Below are 23897 nucleotides of genomic sequence, written 5' to 3' on the forward strand. Positions count from 1 at the left end.
AAGAGGCCACCTGAGGACACTGGGGAGCACAGGCACCAGCAGCCAGTGTGAGAGAAGCTGGGGTGGGAAGCTGGGCAGGGACCACAGGAGGCTCCTGTTGATATCCCCAGGATGTACACTCTTGGTGACTTCTCCTCCCTGTCGGGAACAGGCTAGCCCCCCACTTGCCCCAATGTACATACCCCAAAAAAGTGAGCCAGGCAGCTCCATATTCTGCTGTTTATTGACAGCTGACAGTAGCTCCCTGCCCGGACCCCCCCCTCCCCACCTGCTGGCCCTGGCCTGGGCCACCCACTGAGGAGAGGCCAGGTAGCTGGCCAGGCCCACCCACCCGGGGACGTGCCAGCACATGACCACTGGAAGGGGCCCCACACACCCAGGCACCACCTTGGCAGACCCCCTCAGCCCACCCGAATCACAATCGCTGGTTTTCGGCGCTTTTTAATTCTCTTTTTTGTTAAGAAATGTCAAAGTTGTGCCCAACACGTGGATCAGCAGACACGATAGAGGAGGCCAGTCAGTAGTTTTTGGAGTGGGGAGACAGAGGAAGAAGGCGAGAACGACCACACAACACGGCCTCAGACCATGAGCAGAGCGTCTGTAGGAACTGGAGCGGGGGTGGGCTGGCTGCGTGGGGCCAGCTCAGGGCCCCAAGGAGGGAGGGTTGGGCACACCCTCACACGCAGCCTGGCATGCATGCCCTGCACCCACTGCTGTCACCCAACTGACGCGCCCACGTTCACCACGCTGTGCACACAGCTCCCCTGAAGCCCAGATGCACCCTAACACCAGCACCCATGGGAGAGGCAGAGCCCTCCCCACTGTCTCCACGGCGTGGATGACACAGCCCAGCGGCGAGCAAGGCACATCCTTCAAGTTCTTCAGATGCAGAGAAGTTAGGAGAGAGAGCAGAGGGAAGGCCCTGGCGGAGCACAGACCCCTCCCCCAGACCCCAGCCTCCTGTTTGTGCTACTGGGCTCGGGGGTCTGGCCACTCCTGGACAGAGGGAGGGAAGGATACACAGACAGATGGCCGGGGCCTCTATCAGCTTTTGTCTTGAGCTGGACTCCAGCGTCCTTGCAGTTGGTAAATGGTTTTCTATAGAATCAATAATATTTCTTCTTTCTTTAAATATATATTTGTTAAAGTTATACCTTTTTGTTTCTCTGGGGAAATCTGCCTCAGCTTATTCCCAATAAATTAATACTCTTCAATAGCTTATATTTAGGGAGGGGGGTGCAGTGGGGCAGGGGGCCCAACCCCAGCCCCTTGTGCTGCGCTGGAGTGGCTGGCAGAGGTCCCCAATGGGCAGTTCTGTGCTGGGCATAGGCCTGTGCTCTGCCACAGATTGGGGAGGGGGCTACAGCAGCTGCCCCCCTCCCGCTGCCTCCCAGGGTGGCCCCAACCTGGACTCAGGGCAGGCGGTTCAGGAGTTTCCCCTCCTCCACCCACAGCGGGCAGAGCCTGGTAGTGGGTGGGCAGGTGGCCCAGCAGTTATTGCACAGGGAGCAGCAGATAAGGAAGGGCACCCACAAGGCAGCAGCATCTGCCCAGAGCCCTTGGGTCCACCAACCAGGCAGTCCTCCAAGCTGGGCCCAGGGGCAGGAGTTGTGCTTGTGCGGGGTCTGGACAGAACGGCCCACCCCCGCCTCGTGCCCGCGGCCGCCTAGCGGGCTGCCCCCTGCACCCCTCCCCCTTGGTCCACCGCCCTGCCCGCTCGCGCCGCCCCCAGAGGTACCCATCCTGAGGTAAAGGTCAGTGTGCGGGCCGGAGCCCAGGCGGCGCGGGTGGGCCGAACTTGGGCGGCCGCGTCACTCCAGCATGGCGTCCAGCTGGTCGGCCAGGTCGTCAAACATGCTGCCAATGTCGTCCAGGATGCTGCCGGTGCTCTTCTCGGCGGCCGAGGGGCTGGGGGCGGGCGCAGCGTGAACTGGCTGGGTCAGCGCAGAACTTCCAGCCCCCATGTCCCGCCCATTCAGCGCGAAGTCCCGCCCCTCGCGGAGGCCACGCCCCCGCATTCAGGGGCGGGGCCGGATCAGTCCACGTACTCCCCACATCTGCCCCGCTCCGCCCCCTGCCCACTCACAGTAGCCTCTGTTGGGGACTGGGGCAGCTCGTAGAGCCCCGCCCACGCCAGGCCGTGCCCGGCGCAACTCGGGCCCGGCGCAACTCGGCCCCGCTCTCGCCGGGCAGCCTCCAGGTGTGCACCCGCCGCGGGAGCGCACAGCCCCCCACCTACGCCCACGCCGGACCGGGTCCTGCACCTACCGCGAGCCTTGCGCGTCCTCCTGCCGGATCTTCTCTTCTACGGCTTGCAGCGCCGCCGCCAGGCACGCGCTTGTCTCCTCAAGCTTCTGCCTGGCGCTGTCCCCCGGCGAGGCGCCGTCGGGCGCGGCGGGGGGCCCGGCTACCGCTGCAGCAGCGCGCGGCGGCTTGGCGGGCACGTGCAGCGCGGGCACACCGGGGGACGGGGGCCTGGCCGGGCTGGCACTCAGCGAGGGTGGCGTGCTGGCGGGCTTGGTGAGGGCAGCAGGCGGCTGGCGTGCCGGCGAGGGCGACGGGCTGGCGCTGCCCGACTGCAGCCCCGCCGCTGCCTTGGCCGGCTTGGGCGCCGTGGGCGGTGGTGGCGGCTTGGGAGACACGGGCGGCGGCGTGCCGTGGGCACGCTTCACCTCTGCGGGGAAGAAGAGAGTCGCACCGGGGTGGGAGGTCGCGCGGCGCGCGCGCTGCCCATCCCGGCATAAGCCCTGCCCAAGCGCCCTGCCTCGAACCCGGAATTAGAGATAACGCCCTTTGCACTGCCGCCGGGCTCCAGCTCCAGCCCTCCGCCCCCGGCCTCCCTGAGGCTGCCAGGGAGCGCGCTTCCCTGTGCAGGCCTGCTTGGGTCACTGCTTCCAAACCCCGCCCGGTCCGCCCCCCACCTCCATTCCCCTCCAGGTGTGGCCTGTTGCAGACACCGGCCCTTCCGTTGCTTGAATGCCACAGGGCCTTTGCACCTCTGATCCTTCTGCCTGGAAGTCTCTCCCCTCCCTCCTGTGCTTGGGTCATTTTACAGCCAGGTCAGAATCCTCCCTTAGCCTTCCAGCATCGTGGGCCTGTCCTCCTTCCACAGGTGCTGCTATTCATGGGTTTCTGTGTCTCCTTCGCTGAGGAATGTAAGGATCATCCACCCTTGTCTCAGCTCTCGTTGGTGAAGTGGTCCAGTGGGTGGATGGACGAGAGGGTCTGAGGATACTTTCCCACCCCACTCCACCTGGCCTTCATCAAATCCAAGAAGTGGAAAACCCCTCAGACCATGGCATGGGGAGCTGGAGGAGGGCCCTTCCCCAGCTGGTTCCCTGCAACCTACCTGGGCTGCCAGGACCTGGCAGTGGCACCTTCTTGGAGGCAGGTGTGGGTGAGCCCTGGATCTTGGGCACGGGCTGAGCCAGAATGGGCTTGGGAGAGACAGGTGGCTTGGCCGGCTTCCGGGCATCACTGTCTGGCGGGGGCAGCGGGGGCAGGTGCAACAGGTCAGAGGGCGGGGGCTCAGCGGGTGGCGGTGGCGGGGGCAGCTCTGGGGGCCCAGCCTGCTCAGAGGCCGGACGGCGGCGCACAGTGCCTGTTCCATTCTGGTACACGGACAGTGGTGGTAGGGGAGGCTCGGGACCTGCCTCCCTCTCCTTGGCCTTGGGCCGGCGCTTGACCGTGTCGGACTCAGTGAGGATGAACTTGACATTCTCCTGCTGGCTCTGCTTGGCTCGGATGCGCCTCTTGAGCGTGGCACTGGCCTCCACCCTGGCCAGTGGTGGGCCCTCCACACCCGCCTCACCCTTGGCTGGACCTCGAGGCCGCTGCCGGGTAGCGCCATCTTCCACAACGTGGCCGTGATCTGCAGGCCCCCCTGGCTCTCCCGGACCCCGGCGAGCAGTGGCCAGAAGTCCTGTGACAGGCCCACTCAGTGTGCGGCGCCGGTTCACCACCTCGCCGTCAGGCCCAATGGCCTCCTTGTGCTTCACCGAGGCCAACACCGTTGCCACCCGGCCTGGCTCTGGGCTGGCGGGGCGAAGCATGGGGTGGCCCTCAGGGGGCCTGCGGGCTGCCCGGCCCCCACCCCCAATGGATGACAGCTCGAGCATGGCTGCAATGCTCTTCACGCTGCCAGCGCTTCCTGTGTCCACACTGCCAGCCAGGTCACTAGCCCGCCGGCGCTGTGCCCGGACCCCCAGCCGGCCGTCCTCAGCCCCAGCCACCTCAGTCTCCGCATCTGGCACTGACTCATCAGCCAGGTTGGCACTGGCCATGGATGAGCTGGAGCGCTTGGGTGGGGGTGGGGGGGGGCCCTTCTTTCGCGGCCGCACAGCGAACGACTGGCTGCGGTTGACGTTCTTGTCAGCGCCAGCAGGTGCCCGCACCGAGTGGCTGCGGCCCACGCGCCGCTGGACTGTGGCGTAGGGCCCCACCGTGGCCGGCACCAGCAGCTCGTCCCGCTCCGGCTCGCTGTCAGACGCCGCATAGCGATTCAGGCTGTGGGCACGCTTCTTGGGCCGCCCTGACTCCATGTCGGCCTCAGGGGGCAGGCACAGCGTGGGCACAGGCGCGGGCATGGCCGCAGGCGCAGGCCCCGGAGCAGCCGGCCCTGTCTCGCTCTCCACGGGTTGGGGCAGCACGTAGGCAAAGCCACGGTGTGTGGGTGACTGAGGCAGCGAGCGGGGTGACATGGGTCGCTCCATCGGTGGCAGCAGCTGTGGGGTGGGCTTCACCTTGGCTGTGGCTGGGGCTGGACCATGAGGCCCCCCCAGGGCTTGCGGGGAGCCTGGCCGGGCTTTTGTGGGAGTCTGGGGGGGCGTGAAGTGGCTGGTACCTGGTGGAAGGACCTGCCGCGGCTTGCCAGGCACTGGGGGCACACTGGCCCGCTTGACGCTGTGGCCGTGGCGGCTGGGCCGGGCCTCCTTGGGGGGGGTACCCGGGGCCGGCCCCTCCTCCAGCAGGTACTCCTGGCTTCGTGACATGGGGCTGCCAGGCCCTGGGGGCCCGTCGCCCAGCAGCTCCTGAGAACTGCTCATGTGCCGTGCCCGCCCACCCAGGCTGGGCTCCTGCCGCATGGAGGCCCTTGGGGTGGGTGGCAGGTGGTTGGAGGGCTTCTCAGTAGGGGCAGCGGCAGCGGCAGCCCCTTCAGCTGGGCCCGTCAGGGCAGCCTGCAGCTCACCGCTGAGCTCACTGTCCTGGAAGGTGGTCATCTTAGGAGACTGGCAGTCAGCCGGGGCAGGCTCGGGTGGGGGTGGCGACTCGATGGCCATCACTTCAAGTGACTGTGGTACCTTCCGGCGCAGGGGTCCCCCCTCATACTTGGCGTACTCTGCCTTCTGCAGCTCTGCCAGTTTCCTCACTGCCAGCATCAACTTCTTCTGGTGTCCTGAGTCGGGCGGGGGGCAGGTCAGGCCAGGGAGGGTGGCGGGGACCAGGAGGCAGTGGGGGCGGGGTGGGGCCTCACCCAGCTTGGTGATGCCGATCTCCTGCAGGTCTTCCCAGGTGATGTCGGTGATGAAGTCGATGTTCTCGTAGCCGTTGTCCACCAGCACCTTGTAGTACTGAGCCAGGCCAATCATGGACAGCCACATGGCCAGGTTAGCCTACGGAGCAGGGGACACAGAGGGCAGCCCGAGCTGGCTGCCCACACCCTGCCTATTACTCAGAGCTGTCAGAGGAGAGGGCACCGGGCCAGCCTGGCACAGAGAGACGGAAGGACAAACAGACAGGCCCGAGGCGTCAGCTTTGGAGACAGTGCAGCCTTGACAGGAGCCCAAGGCCAGCTCACACACACTTGAGAACATATGCAAACACACACAGAGGGGTGACTCTCTCCTCAGGATACCCTTTGGGGGAGGGGGAAGAATGCGCTTCCTCACCTGCCCAGGCAGCCATGGGGACAGCATCCACGTGGACACACCACACACGTCATGGACACAGATACACAGCACCACCGACCAGATACGTGTATACACACACCCTGCATCCCAGCCATCCACGGGCACTGACACCCCTCTGAGTCACGCTCACGCCCTCTCACCACTTCCCCACCAGCATCAGGCACACGTCACACAGCCTCGTCACACGCCTGGCAAATATCTGTGATGGTCTTCACCCAGAACCACCGGTGGCTGGCTCCCTGAATGGCATTCACCCGTCCACACTCCCAGCTGGATGTCACTCATGCACCAACACAGGACACTCGGTCACCTCCTTGGGTGCACAAGCAAAGTGAAGCCCCTGGGACCCAGACGTGCTGGCTGGGAGGACCCCTGAGCCGCTGACTGAGTGGGGTGAGGCAGAGTGGATGAGCACAAACCCACCTGTCACCAACCCACAGCCCTGGGGCTCTCGGTGGCCATGGCATCTCCCTCACAGACGGGTGGGAGCCCGAAGCACAGCGCAAGGCCCAGAGAGGCAGCATGGATGTGACAGGCCCTGGGCCCATCTTCTCCCAGCCCAGAGCCTGTCCCACCACAGACTGCCTGTTCGTGACAGCATGGGCCGTGGCTGGTGTGGCTGTCAGCCAGTGTGTGCAGTCACCAGTGGGTGCCTTGAATGTATTTAGCATACGCGTGCTGGGTACCCGAAGCACACACAAGCGTCTTCCCCATACATGTGCCTGGGTGTGTGCAAGCACGTCCCATCCCCATGGCCCCCTGCAGTGTCTGGGTGGGTGTGTGATGGGCAGTGCTGTGGTGTGCCGGGTGGCTCCGGTGGCCCTGTGTGGCTGCCTGAGTGTGGAACACACAGTGGAGATGGGGACTCTCCAGGCTTCAGGCTCCCCTTGCCCTGACAGCCCTCAGAGGTGGTCACCACTGCCTCTGCCCCTGCCCCAGGGAGGCAGGCCCCAGTGCCCCTGACGGACAAACAGAGGTCATCCTCTGCTCTCCTCTCTCTGGACTCCCCGGAGGGCAGGGGTGGGCTGTAGCCAGGGAGGCAGGCTGTCTGTCTGTCTGTCTGCCCAACCTGGGACTGGCCACTGGGGTGCAGGGGGCCTTACGGGTTTGTGCTCAGGCAGCCAGTCGGGGATGCTCAGGCCGCTGATCTCTGCAGTGATCTTCTTCCGGTGGCCTGGCTTGGTGACCCCGATGGCCGTGAGGTCCTAGGTGGAGGAGAGGCCCATTAGCAGAGGCTGGGGGCCCATCTCTGGGTCAGCTGGTAGATAGCCTTCGGGCAGCTCACCTCAGGGGTCATGCGGCTGATGGTGGGCAGGTCATAGCCGGCGCTGATGAAGTTGGGGGCGTAGAGCTGCAGCTGGAACGTGGCAAGCCACTGGCTGACAGCCTCGGCGCCCTGGAAGACACAAGGCACCCGCTGCAGGCTTGCCCGCCTGCTCCCCCGCCAGGCATGCACCCCAGCCACCGCGGCGCCTCCTTCTCTGCTCAGCTGAAGACCACGCAGTGCAATCTGCTGTCCGCTGGGCCGTCTGCAGCCAGGCCCCGTCAGCCTGGCCCGGGTGCTCCTCCTCGCTCTGTGGTCCTGGGTGCCGCTGTCTTGAGCACTGTCCAGCACCTCGGCCTCCTTCTGTGATCTCCACCAGGAGGGTCCAGCTGCTGTCCACATCACAGGCCTCCCTGACCGTCCCCCCCATTCCTGGACCAGAGACACCCTGCAGTGTGGCCCCGTGTGAGGGGCTCTGGGAATGGGGCCTCAGGCGGGGCAATTTAGTGCTTCCCCTCTACACCCCAGAAGGTGGGCTCTACCCAGAGGAATGCAGGAGGACTCAGCCAGCAGCTCACGCCCACCCTAGCACGCAGGTGCATGCACACAGGACCTGTCTCACCCACATACACGCCTTGGCTTGACTCACATCCATGCCATTCCACACACACACATGTGCACATGTGCCCGCATCACAATCACACCAGCCACACAAACACACCCCCACTCACCTCACACCTGTGTCACACTTCCTAGACACACTAGCTTACACGCACAGCGTGTACAAGAGACAACAGCTACACACACAGACTGACAGACCAACAGAAGGACGGGCCCGGCCTGTCAAGGGCCCTGGCCGTGCTGCGGCCAAGCCAGGCAGGCTGCCCTGGGTGCCCCCCCACCTGCAGCCGGCCCAGGCCTTGTACCTTGCCCTCCGATGCTGTCTCCAGCTTTTTGGATGGCTGCTCCCCATAGACCTGCCCAGCATGGGTCACTGGAGTCTGGGACCGGGTGGCACCTGGGGACGAGAGGGTATGGTGGGGCAATGGCTGCCTGGGGGCTACCTCCCGGCCAGGCCAGCAGTGCTGTGTCCTTGCTCTTACCTGAAGAGCCCTCCGGAGGCTTGACAGGACTGTCCCCGGGGCTGGAGTCGGAGACAGACTTCTGGGAGAGCACCGTGGCCAGGAGCTGCAACCCAGACAGGCTGGCTGGCCAGTGCTGCTCTAGACACAGGCCATCCTGGTCCTGCCACCAACCCACCTACCTTGACCCCTTCAGAGCCTGCGTGCAGGGTGTGGCCCCCGCTGCTCCGGCCACTGGCCACACTGCTCAAGCTGCCACTGCGGTCCCCGCCTGCCAGCAGGAGGGAGCAGCATCAGCTAGTGCCAGCCCTGCATAGCCCAGGTGCTGCCTTGCAGAAGTGCCACCACCACCACCCTCCAGAGGCCCGCACCTACCTGCAAATGGCTTCCTCAGCACCCAGATCTCCTCGGGAGGTGCAGAGGGCCCTGCTGAGCTGCATCCCTGGGGTGGGCTTGGTTCGGCGCCTGCTCGGGAACCTGCTGGCCAAGCACAGTCTCCCTGAATCCTGGACTGGCCCAGGCCTGGGGCATCCCCTGGCCTGGCCCCCAAGTCTGTGCAGAGCAGAGGCTGGACACACACGTGCCTGGGGGGTCAGTACAGCCTCCTCCTGCCCTGTGTTCGAGGAGCTGAGCGACCCTCAGAAGGCCCTTCCCAACCTTGGACATTTGAGAGCAGGAGAGCATGGTAGAGAGGGGCGCAGGCCAGGCTATCCTGTGGTCCTGTAGGTGGGAGTAGGGAATTGCAGGAGAGTGCAAACCCCTCTGTGCCTGGGGAGCAGGGGGAGGGAGGAGGCCCCCAGGAGCCTGGGTCCAGGCTCCTCACCCCAGGGAACTCGATGACCTTGGGTGGATTGGCCACACCTCCTAACTGGCTCCCCTCTGCCCTCTCACCCGGCCTGTCAATCTCCATATCCTCTCTGTGGGGTAAACCAATCACACCAGTCCCCCATCTGAAGCCATTCCATGGCCCTATGGCCTCATCCTGCACCCCCTCCCTCTCTGTCACCAAGTCAGCCACACTGGGCTCCTTTGGACCCTTACACAGTCACACTCTGTCCTGCTTCAGTGCCTTTGCACGTGTGGTTCCTGCTGCCTGGAATGCTCTGCCTGTGGCCAGCCCCTCCCACTTCTCAGGGTCTTCTCTGTCCACACTTGTCTAAAGTGGGTCTCCAACTGCAATCTCTGTGTCACTGGTTGGTACGTTTCCTTCCACATTTATTTTACTGTTCCCTTCTCCCCTCCCTCCCCGAGGGCAAGCTCCTTGGGAGCAAGAATGACGTCCATCTACTCCTAGTGCCTGGCATGCAATGTCTGTTGAATACATGAAGGAGTGGGTCTGGGGACGCTGATGAGGAGACAGCTGGCAAGACACACTCTGGACCCCACACCTAGCAATGACTAGAGCTGACAATCCTTGCCCTACCACCCAAAACGCCGTGCACCTGCTTCCTTCTGGCCCGCGAGCCCATCCCCAGGTGGGACTTGCCTGCTCGCTTGATGATGGCCTCGCCCAGGGAGGAAGGGAAGTAGCCCACACGGTCATTGCCTGTCCTGTTGTCATGGATACAGCCCTTCCACCGGCCGTCTGGATGCTGCTCGAGGACCTGGTCAGATACGGTGGAAGGAGCATGCTCAGGGAGACACCCCTCCATGTCAAGTGGGTAGGTGGCCTTGGCCTCCTGCTCATACCCCCCAGTTGCTGCCAGGAGTTGCGGGGAGCATCCCAGGTCCCATTCATCCCTGTTCCAGCAGCCCCAGGCCATCCTTACTGTGATAATGTCCCCGGCTTTCACATTGAGGCTGGTCAGGTCGTAATTGTTGCAATAATCCTTGGTTGCCCGGACCTGCAGGGCTGCCGAGGCCTCTGGGGACACAGGAGGTGGCAGACCCCCCAGTCCTGTGAGCCGGCCTGGCCCAGGCCCCAGCCCTGCCCCCCTGCCCCGCCCGGGCCCACCTCGCAGCAGCTGCTTGATCTCCTTGCTGGCCTGGGAGGTGGTGAATTGGTGCACGATGTCCAGGGCTGTCTGGCTGTAGGTGTTCCTCACGTGGGCATTGATCCCGTTCTGTATGTGCCAGAGGGTGAGGACTCTCAGGAGCCCCCTACACCCCCACTTGACCCCAGCTCCCTCTGGCCCCTAACTCACATCGAGCAGCAGCCGAACCACTTCCGTCTTCCCACAGAGTGCGGCCTCGTGCAGGGCCGTGCCGGACTTGGTCTGGCGGTTAATGTCAATGCCAGCTTGGAGGAGGAGTCTGACAGGGAGGTAGGAGGAGCAGGCAGGGCCCTGCACAGAGAGCCCTCTGCCCCAGCACCCCCAAGCCGGGCTCCAGTTCCTGGGGGCTGAGGATGAGCTAACCCTGTCCCACATCCCCGACAACCCCTCCCTGTGTTAACCCTTCACACTCCTATCTCGTCTCATCCTAGTGTAGGCAGTGCTGCGATGCCCACTTTAAGGATGAGGAAACTGAGGCTCAGAGAAGTTAAGAGTCTCCTCAAGGTCACCCAGCAAGTGGCACAGGCTGTGGGGCTATAGAAGACCACTCCCCACCCCCCTCCAGTACATCCTTTATGTGGGCGGCTTGAGGCATCCTTCGTATCCAGAGACCTCACCACATCCCCATGGCTCCCTGGCTGCTCCTGTCTTATTGCCAAGCCAGGAGCAGGAACCCCAAGGCTGGGTGCCCCTTACCCCGCCCCCTCCCCACGGCCATACCTGATGATGTCGATGTGGCCGTTCTTGGCTGCCAGGTGCAGGGGGCTGGTGCCATTGGGGTTGGTGGTGTCCCCTGGCCGGGGCTCTAGCAAGGCCGCACACATGTTGCTGCTCAGGAGCAGCTGGACCACCTGGAAGGAGGGGTCAGAGTAGGGGGGCCCAGGAATGGGGTGGGGAGCTGCAGTTTGTCTCCCATTCCCACCCCAGGAGTTGTTGGAGTCCCACTCAGCTCCCTGGGGAGACTTACCCCAACGCGGCCGAACTCACAGGCAAGGTCCAGGGGCGTCTTCCCCGAGTTGTCCACCATGCACGGGTTGGACTGGTGCTGGAGCAGCATCTCAGACTGCAGGGACCACAGGGTGTGGTCAGGCCCAATGCATCCGTCGGGCTCATTCTGCCCCAGGCACCCTGTCACCCTTGAGGTGGTCCTTACCACGTCGTAGTGACCATGCTGGGCCGCCAAGTGCAGGGGGATGTGGCCCTCATCAGACGGGACATTCACCGCTGAGCCTGCCTTCAGCACCAGCTTCATGGGCTCCTTCCGGCCCTGCCAGGCCGCATAGTGTAGCGGCCGCATGCCTGGGGGCAAGGGGGCGGTTGGGAGCTAGCCCCTGACCCTGAACCCAACCCTGACTTCTAAGACGCTGATCCCATGAGAACCTGCCTCAACCCAGACCAAGACCCGGGGCTGAGACCTCAGTTGAGGGGCCATCCTGGCCTCCAGGGACCCCAATTTTGACCTTGACCCCCTGCCTCTGGCTCTGAGGTCCCTGACAGGCCTTGCCTTTGTTGTCCTTGATGTCCACAGCAGCCTGGGCCTCCAGCAGCAGGGTGATCAATTCCGTGTTGCCATTCAGGGCTGCGTGGTGCAGGGCAGAAAAGCTGGGACAGGTGACAGACATGTATGGGCAAGGAGCCGGGCAACCTGCCTTCCCCAGGAGTCCTTGACCCCCATACCAGACTGACATCTCCCCGGGCTGAGAACTCACCCATCTGGGTCTTGGAAATTGACATTGATCTTCTTGGTGGAGCCCAGGAGCTCTGGGGTGGGAAGGAGACATGGTGAGGGAGGCTCCGTCCAGCCCCTACTGAGGCCTACCTGGGTCCCAGCCCCCTCTAGACAGAGAGCAGGCAGAGAGCGGCTGGCTAGCTCCCTGGCAGGCTCAGAGCCAAAGCTATCTAGGTCTTTAGTCTAGAAACGTTCATTCATTCAACCCTGTTTCCAGCACTCAGCATCAGGTACCAGCTTTTGGCCCTTGGTTTCCCACTGAACTAAGACGTTGGGAGGTTCATAGGCCCTGTCCCTGTCTGGGAACAGAAGCCAGGGCTGTACACCCACACAGGCGCACACATGTGCACATGAACCCCCCTCCCTTGAGACGCTGGCTGAGCACCTGCCAATGGTGGGAGGGAGAGAGCCAGCCCAATCTGTCTCTCAGAAGGACCCAGATGGGGCCGGGGGTGGCCCAGGAAGGCTGGAACACCCGGAAATGGGGGTATCTCTGGGGAAGATCTGTATTTCCAGGGTTCAGCCTCCCCCAACTCCCAGCCCCGGGCCTGGCCTGTGTAGATGAGCCCCATTTGGCAGGGCAGGATGGGGAGGCAGGCAAGTGGGCCAGTGCCTCCAAGCAACCACATTACAATGGCCCCCTCATCTATGGGGGCATGCGCAGGCCCCAGGGTCAGCCCGCCTGAAGCCCGAGGGGCTCCAGCCCTCCCTTGGGGGTCCCAGTCTCCTCCCGGGGCGTCCCCAGTCCTGGCCTCCACCAGCCGCCTGCCAGAGGAGGGGAGCCCACCGATGCCCTCCCCGTGGGCTCAGGTCCAACCGGACTCGGGCCAATCCCCTGCCTGTCTGGGCCACGATTACATAAACCATTTGTGGGTCAGTCACTCTGTGAGGGAGGGGCTGGCAGGACAGAAGCCCCTTTGTCCAGGCTCAGGACAGGGATGGGGGCAGGGGGCTGAGGGAGTCGAGTCACAGAGGGGCTGCTGCAGGGCCTGCTCTGTGACCAACAGCAGCCCCGGCTGCTCCGGCCTCAGTTCTCAGCTTTTGGATATAGGGTGTGGGTCCCCCAATGGCCCACAAAGTCAGACGGGCCTGAATTCAAATCCTCCCTCTGCCCCTTACTAGCCCTGAGGCCTTGGCTGTGAGCTCGAAGGGTCTAACAGGGCCAGCCTCACAGGCCTAAGGGCGCCTCCAGACAACACATGAAGGGTCTGACACAGAGTCAGCTCAGCACGTGGCAGTTCCTAATACTAGCCCTATAGGAATCCCACCCCACCCTCCCCAGCAAGGGGCTTCTCCGGTGAAGAGCCGAAGAGCTGAGGCTCCAGGACAAGAGGCATCTCCACTCCCCTGCCCCTCCCCCCACCTCAGACACTTGGCTGATGCTACCGGCTGTCTAAGTTGGCAGCAGTGCCACCCCTCCTTCCGCGTGGTGGTCCAGGGAAAAACCTTGTAGGAAGCCCTGGGTCCTTTCTTGAGCCCTTATAACTTCTCCATCGGTCAATCCTGTTGGCTCTACTTTCAAGACACTTTCAAAGCACACCTGGAATCCTACCCTTTCTCACCAGTACCATCATCACCACCCTGGGCCAGGCCAGCATCCCTCGAAGGACCACTGCCATCACCTCCCCCTGGCATCCCCATTTCCACCCTGCCCCCTCCAGTCCATCCTCCATACCCACTGAGGTCAGGGGGACCCCGTTAGAACATGGGTCCGGTCCCATTGCTCCTGTCTCAATGGGGTTGGAGGTCAAAGCCGGACAATAGCCCTGTATGATGCAGCCCTCCTTTCACTTCAACTTCCTCCTCACCCCTGTTCCAGCCACCTGAGCCTCCTTGATGGCACTCCAACACACCTGTCTCCCCTGCCACAGGGCCTTTGCACATGCTGTGTGTGTGTGTGTGTGTGTGTGTGTGTGTGTGTGTGTGTGAGCCATTCTTCTCTCAATTATCCCCATTATTCCCTCTTCATGTCCTTCAGGTCTCTATCCAAGACCTGCTTGTCAAAGCCTCCTCCCCCATCTAAAATGGTAATCCCCTGGGAGTTTCCTGGTGGTCCAGTGGTTAGGACTCGGCACTTTCACTGCCATGGCCCAGGTTCAGTCCCTGGTTGGGGAACTAAGATCCTGCAAGCTGTGCGGTGTGGCCAAAAAATAAATAATAAATAATAAAGAAAACGGTAATCCCCTTCCCATCTCGTGTCTGTTGTATTTTTCTCTTTAGCCCTCATACCACCATTTATCTTGTTTATTGTCCATCTCCATCACTAAATTACAGGCTCCAAGAGGACAATGGTTTTTATCTGTTTTGCTCACTGCCGTATCCTTGCTGGCTAAAACAGTACCAGGTGCACACACAGTGCTCAGTAACTGGTGACTGAACTGTACCCTCATCCCACACACTTTGTCCACCTGCCAGAGCCGGCTTCAAGTGTGTCACCTGTGCAACCACTCAGAAGAGCCCCACACCTGGCTGGATGCTCTGCTGTCGCAAGATTGTTATTTTGTTTGTTTTTGGGGGGTTTTTTTGGCCCCATCTTGTGGCATGCGGAACTTCCCTGACCAGGGATTGAACCCGCGCCCGCTGCAGTGGAAGCGTGGAGTCTTAACCACTGGACCACCAGGGAAGTCCTATTATTTTTTTGGACAAGTCACCCCCCCACCATTTTCATTTTGCGCTGGGCTCTGTGGATTATGCGGCCGGGCCTGCCACGGTCCCTTGTCGTAAAGCTGAAGGGAGCCCAGGCATCGCTGTCCCCAAGCACCCCTGCCTTGCTCAAGCCCACCCTCAGCACATTCCCCCACCAAAAGGCTCTGCCCCCCAACTCTAATGTCTGCTGCCCCCCACCCTTCTTAGTTCCCATGTAGCCAGTTCTCAGCTTCTCCCCACAAGACTTCCCAGGCCAGCTCGCTCTCCTCCCTCCCGCAGCCAGGGTGCCCAGGCAGCTACGGAGCCAGGTGCTCTGAGTGGCGCCCGAGGCCAGGCCCACCTGCTTGCCCAGTCACAGCTGCAGGTGCTGAAATCTCAGAGGGGCTGGAGATTGAGGCCCAGGAAGTGACACAGACACCAGTGGGGAGAGGGTGTCTCCATCCAGAAGAGGATCACTCCCCACAGGAGAAGGAGCATCTTGCTAAGGTCATCTTCCCCGCCCCCCTTCCGGCCACCGGTCTCCTCAAAGAGGAAAAGTACTGGAATTGGATGAAGGGGGGCTTGAGGTCTTGAAGTACCCCCAATTCCCATGGGGACACTGGACACCCGGGAAGGTCCCAGAACTTCAGCCTGCCTGGGGCTGGGGGGCTGCACCTCATGGAGACAGGTGCCCTGAATGAAGCTGGAGCAGAGCACGGCTTCAGGGGCCTGGGTAGGTGGGAGAGAGGAGGGAAAGTGGGGATAAGCTGAAGGCCCCAGGAGCCCCTTTCCCTTTTCCACAAGGGCACTAAGTCCTACAGATTGCCATCAGTCATAGTGCATATGCCTTGCCCCTGACCGCCCCCATGACTTGGACTCTCCGGTCTCCTATCACCCCAGCCCTCTAACTGCTCTCCTGATACTACCCCTACCTTTTTTTTTTTTTTTTTTTTTGTGGTACTCGGGCCTCTCACTGTTGTGGCCTCTCCTGTTGCGGAGCACAGGCTCCGGACGTGCAGGCTCAGCGGCCACGGCTCACGGGCCCAGCCGCTCCGCGGCATGTGGGATCTTCCCGGACCGGGGCATGAACCCGCGTCGCCTGCATCGGCAGGCGGACTCTCAACCACAGCGCCACCAGGGAAGCCCTACCCCTACCTTTGAAGTCACCTCCAAACTCCAGCTGCAGAGGCCCTGAGGGGAGCCCACCCCAGACCCTTTTCCACTCTACCCTTGTGGCCTCCCTCCACCCCTCTGCCAAGATGCTCCTCCAACCACGGAAGCCACACACAAGTCACCTCCACAGAGCCACATCTGTCTCCTATAGGGACGTGGTCTTGGCCTCCTCTGCTCCCACCTCAGATTGGCTGAGCCCTGTGGCCTCCAGCATAGAAAGGCACCCTCTCAAATCCCCCAGGGCAGGCAGCTCTGAGCCAGACGCTGGAAGGGAACTCTTAGTGGGCCAAGGTGAGTGAGCACAGGAGTGCTGGCCGTAGTCTTCAGTGAAATGGAAGAAAGGGGAGGTTGGGCCCGAAGGAAGGGCAGGGTATCTGCCCACACCCCAGAAGACCAACCTCCACCCCAGTATTTTCTCTCCCTGGCAGTCTCTTCTTCACTTCAAGGATGATTGCTAAGGGTGACGGTGCCTGTGCCTGTAAGTGGAGGCTCCCTTCAGGCAGGATAGGGGTGCTGACAGAGCCTGGGGTGTCACTGGGGTGTGGGGTGAAGGGAAGGTGTCAGCACAGGGAGGAGACTGTGGAAACAAGAATCGTGGGAACACCTCTGGAGTTGGGGGCCCCAGGGAGCACCGCTGGATGCCCCTACCCCATGGCCCAAACTCCAGCTGTACTTTGCTGAATCAAAATACATCTTACTCCAAAGCAGGCCAGTGTTGCCATGACAACCGAGCTAATTCATGGAGGGATTTCTCCATCTGATTTATTATGCCCGCCCCTGTGAGTCAGAGAGCCCAGATTCGGGTGCCAGGGCAGGTGTCTCTCCTACCCGGAGACCAGGCCATGCAGGGTCAAATGCAGAGATCTAGGCGGAGACACAGGTAGAGGTAAAGGTCCCCACACCTCCCCCAGATGGCCAGAGTAGAAGGGGGGAGGAGTCCCCAAATCTGATGCCCCCCACTTCCTTGGCGCACCGCCCTGGGCCGTCTAGGGAATGGCCACAGTTAGCACTTCCGGAGCACTTACTAAGTGCCTGAGCTTCATGCGTGTACTCGCTGTCCTTACAACAATGCTATGAAGCAGGGACCACAAACGTCCCCATCCTACAGATGAGGAGACTGAAGCCCAGAGACTGGAGATGCCTGTGCCCAAGGTCGATGGCCACTAGGTGGAAGACTTTGCCTTGCCTTCCACCTCTCAATCCCTGAGCCTGCTTTTGAGGCTCAGCTAAGGTTGCCTCTGCCTGAAAGCCCTCCCTTTCTGAACACTGAGGCCCTGAAGCCAGCCCTAACTGGCAGACTATCCCTGGGCCTCCGGTGTGGAAGGCAGGGCCCACCTGTGTATGTGTTCTTGCGAGGCACAGATGTGTAGCTCTCTAATTGCACAGAGCAGATAGTAGCAGCCAGGCAAGGGCTGCAGTGGGAGGGGTCCTCCTGGGGCTCAAGGACCTACCCCCACCTGCCCCAGAGGCTGTCTCAGTTCTCAGCATCTCCCCTGGAGAGATGGGAGGGTACCTCCCTGGCTTACATACAGTCCCAGGGGGTGGCATGGGGAGTCGGGGCACCCAGACCCCACCTGCTACCCAGCAGAGCCCTGCCCGCGCCCGCACAGGTGCCCTGACACACTGACACGGCCATACATGCGCAGTCACACACGCGGCTGGTCCACACGCCCATCCATCCATCTCCAGAGTCCCCGGGGGAGGCTCCAGGCTGAGCTGGGATGAGTGCTGGGATCAGGGCACCAAGCTTCCAACCATCCCCTGGGACCCCCACAGAACAAGCCCGGGATGGCCAGTGGGAGACCCCCTCCCCCCCCCCCCCAGTCTCATTTTCCAGCAGGGAAGCCAGAGAGGACCAGGGTCTGCACCTACCTCGAACTCAGCCTGCCCTGGGCTGGGCGACCTTGGGCCTCTGCTCCCCCTTCAGTAAATGGCCCCCAGCCGGCCATGCCTGGGCAGCCACACCCCCAGCATGGTCCTGCCACCCCCCCTTCCTGCTAAGCACGTTATTAAACATGGGGCGGGGAGGGGGTCTGACAGAGACTGTCAGCCCTGTGGTCTCCCCTTACCGCAAGAGGCCCCTCCCTCTCTCCATGGCGTGGGGGGGAATCCGCCTCGCCCTTTAAAGGCCCAGAAGAGACCTCCAGCTGTCAGCCCGAAGCCCGGGAAGGGAGGGGAACGGAGGCAGGAGAGAGGGATGCGAATGCCTGCGGCCTGGAAGGTGGGTGCCGCCAGGTGCCCGCTGGGGGGCTCAGGTGACGGCCTGGCACTCGATACAGCCCCTCCTTCAGTGCTGGCAGCGGGGGGCGCAGACGGAGGGTCTGGGCACTGCTGGCCCCGCCCCGCCCCCGGGGACCCGACAGCATCCCCCTCCCCGCCCTGCACCGGGCGGGGTGGGGGGCTCGGCGCTGGAGACGGCCCCGGGGCGCGCCGCGGCTCGCGCCCGCTCTCCGCACCCCCCGTACCCCCCGCACTCACTGGCCTTTCCGGGCCGCGGCCTCTGCAGCAGCCTCTGCGCGGTCCCCACGTCCTCCGCCTTCACCGCCTGCACCAGTTCCTGCTCCTTCCCCATGGCGCGACCGGGGCCGCAGCGACGCGGCTGAGCTCCGTGCGCTCGGCGCGGCTCAGAGGCGGCGGCGGCCCCACGGCACCCGCCGCATCCTCCTCCCTCCCCCGCAGCCTCCTCCGCTGCCCGCGCCCCTCGCTGTCCTCGGGCTCCGGTTCGGTCTCGGTCTCCCGGCGCGGAGGGGGCGGGGAGCGCGTCACGGGCGGGGGGCGGCCCGGGGGCGGGGGCCGGCGGCGGCGGGAGCGGGGCGGGGGCCGGCGGCGGCGGGAGCTGGGTGGGGGCGCGGCACCTGGCGCCACCTCCCGGACGCCTGGGTCCCCCTTCCGCGGCCGCTGACCTCGGTGCGCCCGCGCCGGCCGCGCGCCCGACTCCTTGGCTCCGCCCCTACATTAGGACCCGTCCTCCCGAGACGCCCCCTCCCCACGTGCGGGCCGCGCGGATCAGGCCCGGCCTCTGCGGACCCCCCGCGGCCCCGGCGACCGCCAGGGGCTAGGGACAGCAGCCGCCGGGGGGCCGGACACTGAGCCCCGAGTCGGCGGCGGCGCCAGGCAGAGCCTGAGAGAGGCTTCCAGAGGCTGCGGGACCCACGGGGGGAGGGACTCAGGCAGTGGGCGGGCGGGGACCTGGGCATGGAGATACCCGGGCATCGGCGGCACAGAAGCCGGCCCGCCGGGGGCTGTCAGACATTTCTGGCCCGTGGTTCCCGTGGGAGGTGTCGAAGGACTGTGAAGAGGAATCTCCCAATAATGAATTCGGTGTCAGGGAACCCGCCCTCCCCCTCCCGCAACTGCACCTTCATGCCCTGCAACCTCTGGCTCTCTCCACAAACAATGCTAGGCGACCCCCCACCGCCCCCTCCTCAGTCGAACCCCAACCTCAGTGCACCTGCCCAGCACCAACTGGGGTTCAGCCCCTCACACTTACCACTAAGAGGGGCTCGGCTCCCCCATCCCCAGCACCAACTGGGGTGTAACTCTTCAGGTCTACCACCCAGGGGGTTTCAGTCCCCCCATTCGCAGCACCAATGGGGTTACAGCCCTGCCCAGCAGCAGTATGAACCCCACAGAAGCCTGCTTACCCCCAGCCTCCAGGCACAGATTCTGGCAGCCCCACAGGGAACTGTTCTGCTTGACACTCACCCTCCCCCCACCCACCCCCCACACATCCAGAGGTCTCTCCCTTCTGACCTCCTGGGTCTTAGCCTCCGGTCTTCACCTTGCCATGGCTGCAGCATTCTAGAGACAGACTGGTTGGGGTCTGTGTCCTGGCCCAGGTTCAGTTTCCTCATTTGCAGGGAGGGGCATATCATCACCCCAACCAGGCAAAGTTGTTAGAACCTTGGGAAGGTTCACACATATGATGGCTGGACACCCCCCCATCTCCCTATGGCCCAGGCCATCAAGCTGGTCCAGGAAGAAGGTGGCCAGAGTGTGGAGGAGGGCAAGCAGCAGGCACTGGGAGTCCCTGATCTGGACAGCTGGTCAGTCCCCTCCGTGGACTCTTCTGTGAAATTTAGGGAGCAAGCCTATGCCTCCCACTGTGCTGGGCTCCCACAGGGGTCCCTAAACACAAGGGCCCTTCCCCCCACCCTTTATGGTGACCAATTCCTGGGCACCTGCTGGGTCAGGCACCATGCTGGTCACTTCATAGATGAGCTTGGACTTACTGTGCCCTTTTTACAAATGAAGAAAGTGAGGCTCAGAAAAGCCAAGTGACTCACCTGAGGTCCCAGAGTCTCCAGGTCATGAGTCTGAGATTTGAACCCACATCGGCCTCTTCATTTGTCCCAGATCTGCCTCTTACCAGGTTTGTTTTTCCAGTCACTTTGTCTTTCTGAGTCTCAGTTCCCCCTCCATAAAATGGGGGAATGATACCTCTCAGTAGATTATTTGAGGATTAACTGTGATGCTATTCATAAAGCACCTCACAGAAATTAGTAAGTTCTCAGCAAATAGCTTCTGTGGATATTGTGATATTCTTGGGCCTTCCTACCTGGGCCATCTGGGTAGCAGTTGCATTTTATTCATCTTCGTGTATGCAGAGCCAAGCAGTGTGCCTAGCACACAGGAAACACTACAAAAGAAAAAAAAAAGATAGTTATTATCCTTACCATTATTTTCATGTTTTGGCTAGCTAAGGCAAACCACTCTGGCCTGAGCCTAACATTTTCAGGGCTGGGGCAAGAGTACAAACAGAGGCCCACACACCAAATGTCTAAGTATTCAAATGTTATAAATCATGCTAATAATGTATTAAATAAAATATATTCTGTCATCCTACCTTGACAAATACACCTTCATCATGAACTGAAAGGCCAAGTTCTAGTTGCGAATTATTGCATAGCTCTGGGAAATGAATTGGCCCCTGCCTCCAGCTGCCTCACCTCCGTTCTCTGCCCACTTCCAGCTCCAGCTCCAACTCTACCCAACAAACAGGTAGCCCTTAGTCACTCCTCAGACCTAGGCTTGGGCAACTTGCCGTGTGGTCCACCTTCTGGAGGACAGACCTGGGAAGAAAGCTGTACAGAGTCTACTAGATTCATCCTGGTAAGTGAGGCTAACGCCCTAGGAGGAGTCAGGAATTCTAGATCCGCTACCCACCAGCCCAGTGAACCTGGGACAAGCTCCCTAAGCTCAGCTGCCTCATCTGGAAAATGGGTCAGCAGCTCTGCCTGCAGTCCAAGGCTGATGGGAGGGTCCATCTGGAAACAGAGATGTGAATCTTCCTGGGGTCCCCCCAGCCTGGGGACGGGGGCAGCACAGCAGGCCATCTACTCTGGCTGGGGGTATGAGGATGCAGAGGCGTGGGACTTGGGCAGCCCTCCAGGAAGTCAGACCTCCGAGGACGATCCCAGGAGGAGGGGCCGCTGAGCCAGCAGAATTGCTGAGGCTCAGCCTGGAGTAGAGCTGGCTGCTGCTTCACTGCAGCCTGGGCTGGCCCCCTTCCCAGCTGCACGGCAACCTCCCCCTTCCCCTGGCAGCAGCGCAACCCCTGCTCCTGTCCACCAGCTGTGCGCCCGCTCAGGGACTCCCTGGTACCCCTCCCAGCCCCCAGAGCCCTGATGCCCAGCCCCTTAAGTATAAACTGGGGATGACGAATGTACCCTCCTCACGGGCTGCTGGGAGCATGAAGCATGATAGCTGCCAAGGTTTCCATCTTCTCAAAGATGCCACCTCTGTAAAGTGCTCAGCTGATGCTTGGTACATAAGAAGGGATCAACAACCATGGGTCCTATCTCCCCTTCCTGCCCAGCAGAGATGCTGGGGCTGCTCAGGCTGGGCATGGAGCCTGGCCTGGTCTCTCAGTTACCCATAGGCATGGGACATGTGCAGCCCTCCACCCAGAGTCCCCACAAAAAGGCAGACAGCTCAGGACTTGCCCCCCTGGGCCACAGATACCCCACAAACATCTGGCTGAGTCTTCCAGACCTCCTTTGCTCTCACCTCTCTCTCCCGCTCTCAGGCTCTCAGGGTTTATCCTGCTCCGGACATCGTTCAGGTGCTAGGGTTCACAGGGCTCTTCCTCTCCCAGGCTTCCAAGCCCACATATCCATCTGCCACTCCCCAGAGCTGCCTCTGAACCTGGTGGAGCTGCCCTGGGGAGCTCCTCTACGTAGAGAGGAAGATGAAGAGGATGTATGAGGTGCGGAGGTTGCCTGGGAAGTAGTCACCTCAGCCAGAAGGGGGGAGATCAGGGGAGGGATGAGCCCAGCAGGATGGGTTCTGCCATGTTCTAGCCACGTGCCCTTGGATACATGACTCTACTTCTCTGAGCCTCAGTTTTCTCGCCTCCAAAATAGGGGGTGGTTCCTCCTTGGCAGGGTTATTGTGAGGACCCAATGCAGAATGTGGGTAAAACGCTCAGCATAGTTTGGCAGTTCCTCGAAAAGTTAAACATGGAATTACCACACGATGCAGCAATTCCACTCCTAGTATATACCCAAGAAAAATTAAAACGTGTACTCAAAGAGATACTTGTACAGAAAATTTCATTTGTAATAGCTAAGAAGTGGAAACAACTCAAGTTTCCATCAATGAACAGATGAATGGATAAATAAAATGGGGTCCATCCACACAATGGAATATTATTCAGCCATAAAAGGAATGAAGTACTGACACAGGCTACAACCTGGATGAACCTTGAAAATGTTATGCCCAGTGAAAAAAGCCAGACACAAAAGGTCTGTTGTAGGATTTCATTTATATGAAATGTCCAGAAGAGGTAAATCCATAGAGACAGAAAGCAGATTACTGGTTGCCAGGGGCTGAGGGGAGGTGGGGTGGGGGGATGGCGAGTGAGTGCTTAACTGGCGGTGGGGGAGATGGGGTTCTTTGGGGATGATGGAAATGTTCTGAAACTAGATAGAAGTGGTGTTTGCACAACTGTGAAGGTACTAAGTGCCACTGAATTGTTCAGTTAAAAATGGTTACTTTCATGTAATGTGAATTTCACCTCAATTAAAACAAAACACCCAGTATAGCCCCCCACACAGAATAAGCTCTCAAAATGCTATGAAAAGTCCTGAAAAAAACAGTTCAGCAGTTGAAGAGGTAGAGGTGAAGCATTCTAGGTGTGGGCAAACATTCAAAGAGAGGGTGTAGTGAATTCTGAGACTGTTGTTCACTCATGGCTTGTGTAGTGGAGAGAAGGAGAAGCCGCAGGGTTGGCAGGGGCTGGGCCCAGGAGTCTGGAGGGTAACGGGGGACCCCTGCAGGCTTCTAACAGGGGTCATACTTAGGTTTTTAGAAGACCACTCTGTAATGTGAAGGACAGCCTGGAGGGGGCAGGAGTGGGTGTGGGGAGGCTGTTCCAGGAGAGGGAGTGGTGGCCCATCTTGCCTCACTGTCATACATGGGTGGGCACTGCCCACAGAAGGGGAAGCCTTTGGGGGCAGGTTGATCATGAACTGTCTTGGCCGTGGAAAGTGGTGTCCATGGGGCCTTCAATGGAAAATGTCAAACAGGGAGCCGGATGTGAGCTGGAGACAGGGTGGAAAGGCCCCGGACCAGGGATGGTACTGAAAGCCCTGAAGAGTGGGCAAGAGCCCCCAGGGATAGTGTGGAGACAGGAACTCTGGAGGCCACCAGCCTTTAGGGGAAGGCAGAGTAAGAGACTGAGTGCAGGGCAAGAAGCTGGGTGGCGGTCACGGGAGTTTTCTAGGAGCAGTGCTGTCAGCCACTGTGCAGACAGATGTGGCGAGATGCAGAAGGAAAAGTATCCACTGGGTCTGGCAATGTGAGATGGCCAGGGACCTCGTGAAATTTTCACTGGAGAGCTGGGAGTAAAAGACATGACAGGGTCAAGCAGTGAGTGAGAAGTGAGAACAGATCTTTGAAAGAGAGCAGGCTGGAAAGAGTTTTGAGTTGTTTTATGGTGTTGAAATGCTGAGGGGAAGGAAAGAGGGGAGGTGGGGAAGGTACAGGAAAGAAGGTTCCCGGGACCCAGGGCCTGGGTGGATAGGCAGGGGACATGGCCTTGATCAAGGGGCCTGAGGAAGGAAGGGGGGGTGGAGCTGCATTTTTAAGCATGGTGGGAAGAAACCATGGGAGAGCCTG

At 61.2% G+C, this 23897-nt stretch overlaps 1 protein-coding gene across 1 annotated transcript; it reads right to left on the reverse strand.

Annotated features, from left to right (window-relative positions):
• Nucleotides 1–33: 33 nt before the first annotated feature.
• CASKIN1 (CASK interacting protein 1) lies at nt 34–18552 on the reverse strand. The gene is made up of 20 exons (XM_060031527.1): nt 18255–18552; nt 11959–12010; nt 11754–11851; nt 11403–11548; nt 11217–11312; nt 10970–11100; nt 10400–10508; nt 10210–10318; nt 10025–10119; nt 9742–9859; nt 8631–8732; nt 8438–8526; nt 8277–8361; nt 8100–8191; nt 7195–7305; nt 7013–7114; nt 5474–5612; nt 3350–5395; nt 2269–2674; nt 34–1908 (listed from the first exon to the last, which is right to left on the reverse strand). Exons 1-20 carry the CDS (start codon nt 18346–18348, stop codon nt 1812–1814), a joined length of 4317 nt encoding a protein of 1438 aa, XP_059887510.1. The 5' UTR covers nt 18349–18552; the 3' UTR covers nt 34–1811.
• Between the last annotated feature and the right edge of the window lie 5345 nt (nt 18553–23897).

This window comes from Delphinus delphis, chromosome 15 (assembly GCF_949987515.2).
Source record: "Delphinus delphis chromosome 15, mDelDel1.2, whole genome shotgun sequence".
Lineage (NCBI taxonomy): Eukaryota > Metazoa > Chordata > Mammalia > Artiodactyla > Delphinidae > Delphinus > Delphinus delphis.

Excerpts from the sequence above, each read along its gene's own strand:
- CASKIN1 (XM_060031527.1), bottom strand. The coding sequence starts at position 18,348 with ATGGGGAAGGAGCAGGAACTGGTGCAGGCGGTGAAGGCGGAGGACGTG. Across the intron at positions 11,852-11,958 it reads AATTTCCAAGACCCAGATGG|CTTTTCTGCCCTGCACCACG; the intron begins GTGAGTTCTCAG and ends CACCTGTCCCAG. Across the intron at positions 11,101-11,216 it reads GTGAGTTCGGCCGCGTTGGG|GTGGTCCAGCTGCTCCTGAG; the intron begins GTAAGTCTCCCC and ends CCCTCCTTCCAG.